Raw genomic sequence first — 6,000 nt, 5'->3', positions numbered from 1 at the left:
TTGAGAAAGAATACAAAAATGCATTCAGTTTTTCTTATTCGGCCCCCACCAAGAAAAAATCCGTACAATGAACGGCAGCCTCTCCAAGCGCATCATTCCTCATTGCGGAAGCCCACGTCTTTGCCCAGCGCGGCTCCAAGACATTTTAGCACTAGCGACATTCCAGTCCGATTGGGATAGTTTCTTCTCTCATTTGTTTCCTCTCAACCTTTTCTTTTTGTTATCCAAATTGCCGGATCAAGACAATGGGGCCCGCTTGAACCGAGAGACAGCTGGACCTGATCGTCGCGATGTCGATCCTAGGGTCCAAAAGTCCAGAACTTTGCGATCGAGACGTGCAAAGCACAGTGAAAACCGCTGTTTTGGGAGAGACCGTGGTCAGCTCCGTCTCTCCTGCGGGATCGACATGACCCGACGCCCGCCGCGGAAGACGACCCTGGAACGGTCGAGGGTCAGGCAGGGTATGGGAGACGGGAAGAATGAAACATGCGGATGCGGCTGCGGATGTGGACGATCAGAGCCGTTGGTGTTGCTTCTTCCATGCCGTTTGCCGGCAGTTGAAAGCGAGAGACAAGCCACACACACTGCCCACCCCACCGCTTAGGGACCTGCGACCCTCACAAAGCTGGCGACCGAGGTCTGGCCAGCCAGTCGAGAACGGTCCAATCGTGGTGCCCGATCGTGGCGTGGCAGACACTGGGAGATGGCTGGTGGGTTTCGCAAGCTGACGTGTTCTGTCCACTGCCAACGGACGTGGCTCATTGCCAGCTTCGGCTCAGAAGCCGCTCGTCCGCCTGCCGCTGCTTGTCGTCCTTCGCAATGGCTAGGACCAGCTCCCCGAACAAGCCATTCGCCCAACCGAACCACGGCCGCGTCCAGACATGAGGCGCCCATGTGTCGATGCTTTCGTGCATAACACCGGTGCCAAATGTCGAGTTGAGCAGCATGTTAAGCTGGAGAGCGACAATCGTGTCGCGGCTGCTGCGATCGCCACCATCAACATCGTGGATGTATGTGGTCAGGGCCGTCACGATCGAAGCCATAGGCCATGCTCGTCCGGGGCCCAAGTGCGGGCCGCCCACAGCTGCAAATCCGCTTTTTTCGCCCCAGGCAAAGTAGGGATTGGCCGGACTCAGAGCAAAGCGGCGGGTGTTTGCATAGATCTGTGCATACTCGTGATGCTGCTTGGCATTGTCAACGCCAACATCATCGCTACCACTGACACTTCTCCTGTCAACGCCACTGCCTTCTTGTTGTAGGGGGGTGTCGAGGAAGCCGAGAAGAGGGATCGACAGCAGTGACGGAATGTTCGCGTCGTCCATGAGATTGACACTGCCGTAGCCGTCCACCTCGTACGCAAAAATGTCGCCAAATGTGCGGTGCCGGACGACCGCATCCTGTGCGATACCGCTGCGAACGCCTTGCGCGAACTGGCGCATCACGAGCGTCAGGTTCTCGGCTTTGCCCTGCTTGGTGAAGCCGGAGCTTGACGGCAGAGCGGCCAGTTGCTGCATGATGGCTGATGCGCGTTCCAGTGACGAGGCCCACATCATGTTGGCCGGCACCAGGAACTGGAAGATGGTGGCGTCGTCGGACGGCCGGAACGACGTGCGCACCATCCCGTTGGAGACACTCGGGTTGCCGAGGCCGTTGTTGGTGAGTGTCTCCGAGCCGCGGTCGGTCCAACCCGTGAACGTGTACGCGGAGCTGAGGGCGTGGCCCTCGGCGTCGTACGTGCCCTCGCGCATGGCGCCCGCCGCGTCGACGGCGGCCGTGACCGCGTCGATCCAGTTGTAGCGACCAAAGAAGGCAAGGTCAGCCGTCTTTTCAAAGTATGTCGCCGAGATCTGTAAGAAATAGGCGAGCGAGTCGAGCTCCCATTTGCAGTCAAAGACGAGCGTGCGGTCGTACGGAGGGTACGGGTGGTTGTGTGAGTAGGCGGCATTTCGCGTGGGCCGGATGCCGGACTCCCGCGGCGGCTGGAAACTGTGGCAGTAGGGCGAGATCAGGACGTGGCGGGCCTGCATGTTGACAAGGCCACGCCAGAGCCGAGCCAGTGTCGGCGTGTTTTCGCTTCCACTGCCACTGTCGTCGGCGACGAGGAGACTGCTGTACGACATCAGCTGGGCTGCTGAATCGCGTAGCCACATGGCGTCTATGTCGCCGGTGATGATGTACGTGAGCTCCTCGTCTGTCATCGTGTCTTCTTGCGTGTCTGGGTCCGTAACGTTGGCGTAGCCGTACCACTTGATCATGGTATCGAGTGTGTTGGGGAAGGCGTTCTCAAACAGGCGGAACAAATCCGGGTCGTGGATGGTCGTCCGCATCTCGTCGATGAGCGCCTCCAGAGACGACAGGTTGAAGGTCCGGCATGCCGGCGGAGGACGCACATACGGGAGCTGGTACTTTCCTTTCGACAGTGGTTGTGGCTTGTTGTAGAGTCGCGCCTCGAACTTCATGCAGCCGCCTGGGAATCGGCTGTCATCGGACGGGTAGGACGGCTCGACAATAGGAGTCACCGTGCTGCTGTCAGCGCTATCGCCGGTGAGAATGGAGGTGCTGTTGGCCGTGCTCTCGATAGAACGGAGGGAGGCCAAGTCCTCGCCGCGGTAGTAAAGGGCAGTATAACATAGAACGGTCGTGATTAAAAGGGCGCCGATTCGGGGGACGACGCGCCTACGCCACCGTGGATTATGCCATCGTGATGAGAGCCAGCTCTTAAAGCCAGGCTTTGAATCTTTCCATGGTCCACGATGTGCCGAGGCGGAGTCAAACATTGCGCAGAATGGTGTGCAAGTACGTGTCGTTGAGGCTCAGGGCTGCGCGGAGAAAAACCAATAAGGATGTTCAGAAGTGAATATCCATCGCGAAAGGCATAACATGCGAAAACGGAAGATGAAGTGAGAGACGATGCTGAAGCAAAAGACAAGCTTTGGGAAAGTCGGGGGTCCTTTGAAGGTCATTTACCCCCCACAGGGGAAGAGCAAATGAGAAGCAGGTGGCTGGCCATCTTTGGGAAGCTGAAGTGAAGAACAACGATCGTGTGCCCCGTATACTCCGTAAAAAGGGCGGAGATGCGCCTCCCTGGCCTGCTACTTTCGTACAGCCAAGACAGATAAATGCAGGGAAAGGCGGGACATCCGCGGAAACGGGCAGTACGACAAAAGTAGGGCGCCACAGGGCATCTGGCGTGAATTTCGTATGGTCTAGTGAAAGCTGTGCTGACTGCGTGAAATAGGGGAAACTAATCTCGTTGCTTTTGATCTCACTTTTGCAGATAAAAAAAAGCAATCAAGAGCTCTGTCCATAGCTTTCCGTTTCGAAAACGACTGTTAAAATGTAAAATCCGGGGAAGAAGCTATCCAGAGCGGGCGAACCCAGCAACTGAAGCTTTTGCGGCCTGACCTCTCCGGGTTACCTTTCTTGGTCGAAGACAAGCCTGACGGCCTCCTGATTTGCTGCCGCAGTGAAGGAAAGGGTGTCCTCATCTGCTCGGGAAATAAAAGGCGAGAGATGCTTCTGTCGTACAATGCGGGTCCTTGTTTATGCTACTTTTCCGTTTGTCAGCCAGAAACAAAGGCACAGCTCATAATATCTCGGTAAACACGAAAAGCCTAGTTAATTCGTATGCTTCGTTTGTCTACTGCGCCTCCTTTCATGTCGTTTCTAAACGCCCCTAATTGATCTACAACGTCTCTCAAGGAAGCGTTCGCCGGTAAAAGACGGTCTCCTGGATGGGCGTCTCGTAGTAGGCCGTCGTCTCGGAAAAGCCCAGCTTTGTGTACAGCCGCCGCGCCGCCGCCATGGACTGCAGCGTATCCATGACCACCTCACCGTACCCGCGGGACACCGCCTCCGCCAAGGCGCGCCGTGCCAATGCTTCGCCAAGACCGGTGCCGCGTGCATCGGATCGGACGTACAGGCGTTTGAGCTCACAGCGCGGGCTGTTTTTGGGTTCACCCGCGGGCAGCGGCCGGAGGGCGACACAGCCAATGGGCTTGGCGCCCGGTGCAGTGCTCCGCGCAATCAGGAGCGTGCCGTGCGGCGAGGCATACTTTCCCGGCAGACCGGCAAGTTCTTCGGCAAACGACTGGTAGGCGAGGTCGATACCGAGGCTGCTGGTGTACTCGACGAAGAGGTCCGCAATGTCCTTGAGATCTTGTTCGGATGTGGCAAAGTCGACGCGGAACGGGGAGGATGTTGGCATTGGTATGACGGCGTGCTGTGTGCTAGCCATTTTGCTTGAAGCCGGCAAGGAGAGGACGAGAGGGGAGAGTCAACCATGAATGAAAGCGAGTGAGTATGGGTCGAAGGATGAAGACGTTGAAAGGATTCACGGCTTCGGCAATTGTGGGAGGACCCAGAATTCGAATTACAGAAGGCTTCTAATAGGCTTATCAAGAGCCAACGCCAAGGCCGATCCTTCGCGCGACACACGGAGATGTATTCATCATTCCGGATGCGCATGTAAAGCCGCCTTTAACGTGTTTGCAAGACATGATCGGCAATTGACTTAGGAGAGGTACATGCAGTTGTATTTCTTTGTCTACGTTGTTTATAGGACCTGCCGTGTAATCTATGTGGTGTATGTCGTGTTTCCAAGTTTCGAAAATTAAAGCGACAAAAACAAACACACACAAAACAGAAAAAAAGAAAGACAGTATATAGCATACAACAAGATCGAATCACGCCGCTTCAAACAGCTCCCACATCGGCCGCGGTATTAAGATGGGCCCGGCGCCCGACCGGATGGCCTCGTCCCGTAGCGAGACATAGACAACCCGATTCGACGCGTCGATGTTCGTCGACTGTGATGTGAGGCCGTAGTAATCAGACAGCGAGTGTGCAATCCAACGTCTATATTGTTAGTGGGTGGCAGAGAGCGGATAAGGAGGGGAAAGGGGGGGGGGGACGATGGGAACATACTTGAAAGAGCCGGTTTCGCCGTCGCCAAGTGCATCGAACAAGATGCCGCTGTCGACGGTATTATTGCCCACCTCGCGGTGTACACGCTTCCACGAGGCCTGGGCCTCCTTTTCTACGACGGTGCGCCGGCCGACAAACACGAGCTCGTCATCGTCCTGATCCGAGACAGCATAGGTGTCGCTGGCGGCCGTCGGGTCCGACGGCATGTCGCTGCCGTCGTCGTCTTCGAGGGACGGCGACGCCTCGGCAGCGACCGTCTCCTCGTCGCCCTCCAGCGCCCTCCGCGCAGCCTCGGCCGCAAAGACGTACTGCCGCACGGGCTCCTCGAGCGCGCGCACCCACAGCTTGATGGTCTCGGACTTCTTCACGGCCTGCCGCAGGTCGCGCGTCACCATGCCAAATGTGGGAGACGGCGACGTCGGCTTTGGCGAGCCCGCTGCCTTGGCCTTCTTCGAAGCCTTCTTGGGGCTCTTCTTGGACGACGACCGGGGCGAGGGCGACGCAGCCGTGCCCGACTGCTGCGCAACCAGCTGCTGGCGCCGCAGCACGGCCTCCGCCGCGCGCCGCTCGTTCACCATCTCGCGCAGCCCGCGGTCCCAAAACTGGGCCAGGTGGTACGGCAGGTTGTAGTGCACCGTGTGCGTCGGGTGCACCTCCCAGTCGCTCGGCAGCGGCGGCTGTGCATTGGGGACGTGCAGCAGACGGTCGTTTTCCCACCGCCGGCGCTGCCGGCTGCCCTCTTTGCCCTTGAGGAGCGCATCACGGTGGCGCTGGCTGTCCCGCTGCGAGTGCCGCCGCTTCATGAGCGTGGCGCGGGGCGCCACAGGGGCATCCGACTCGTCGTCTGAATCGACAATGACAGGGCCGAGGACCAGCTTGCGCTGGCGCGGCTGGACAGGCTCGTCGAGCGGGATCGTGAGCGGCTCACCACCGGTGCCGCGGGCATCCGACGACATGCCAAGCGACTCGAGGATGCTGCGCGTCCATTCTTCCGTGTGCTGGAGCTTCTCCTCCAGTTCGACCGGGGGGCCTCTCTCGAATGCAGTCGCCATAGCGAACGACGGTATTATGGGG

At 58.2% G+C, this 6,000-nt stretch overlaps 3 protein-coding genes across 3 annotated transcripts; all 3 read right to left on the bottom strand.

Annotated features, from left to right (window-relative positions):
• Positions 1-758: 758 nt before the first annotated feature.
• Positions 759-2,777, bottom strand: SPSK_08781 (uncharacterized protein; the record flags this gene model as incomplete). Its single annotated transcript, XM_016735368.1, has 1 exon — positions 759-2,777. One exon carries the CDS (start codon positions 2,775-2,777, stop codon positions 759-761), a length of 2,019 nt encoding a protein of 672 aa, XP_016587072.1.
• Positions 2,778-3,697: 920 nt separating this feature from the next.
• On the bottom strand, positions 3,698-4,237 carry SPSK_09904 (GNAT family N-acetyltransferase; the record flags this gene model as incomplete). The annotated part of the gene is made up of 1 exon (XM_016736471.1): positions 3,698-4,237. The coding sequence occupies one exon, from the start codon at positions 4,235-4,237 to the stop codon at positions 3,698-3,700; it is 540 nt and encodes a 179-aa protein (XP_016587071.1).
• Positions 4,238-4,685: 448 nt separating this feature from the next.
• Positions 4,686-5,978, bottom strand: SPSK_09306 (uncharacterized protein; the record flags this gene model as incomplete). The annotated part of the gene is made up of 2 exons (XM_016735881.1): positions 4,686-4,857; positions 4,927-5,978. 2 exons carry the CDS (start codon positions 5,976-5,978, stop codon positions 4,686-4,688), a joined length of 1,224 nt encoding a protein of 407 aa, XP_016587070.1.
• Positions 5,979-6,000: the final 22 nt, after the last annotated feature.

This window comes from Sporothrix schenckii (assembly GCF_000961545.1).
Source record: "Sporothrix schenckii 1099-18 chromosome Unknown Cont44, whole genome shotgun sequence".
In the NCBI taxonomy this organism is placed as follows: Eukaryota; Fungi; Ascomycota; class Sordariomycetes; order Ophiostomatales; family Ophiostomataceae; genus Sporothrix; species Sporothrix schenckii.
The sequence above is the reverse complement of the archived record's forward strand: the minus strand, read 5'-3'. Positions and strand labels throughout refer to the sequence as shown.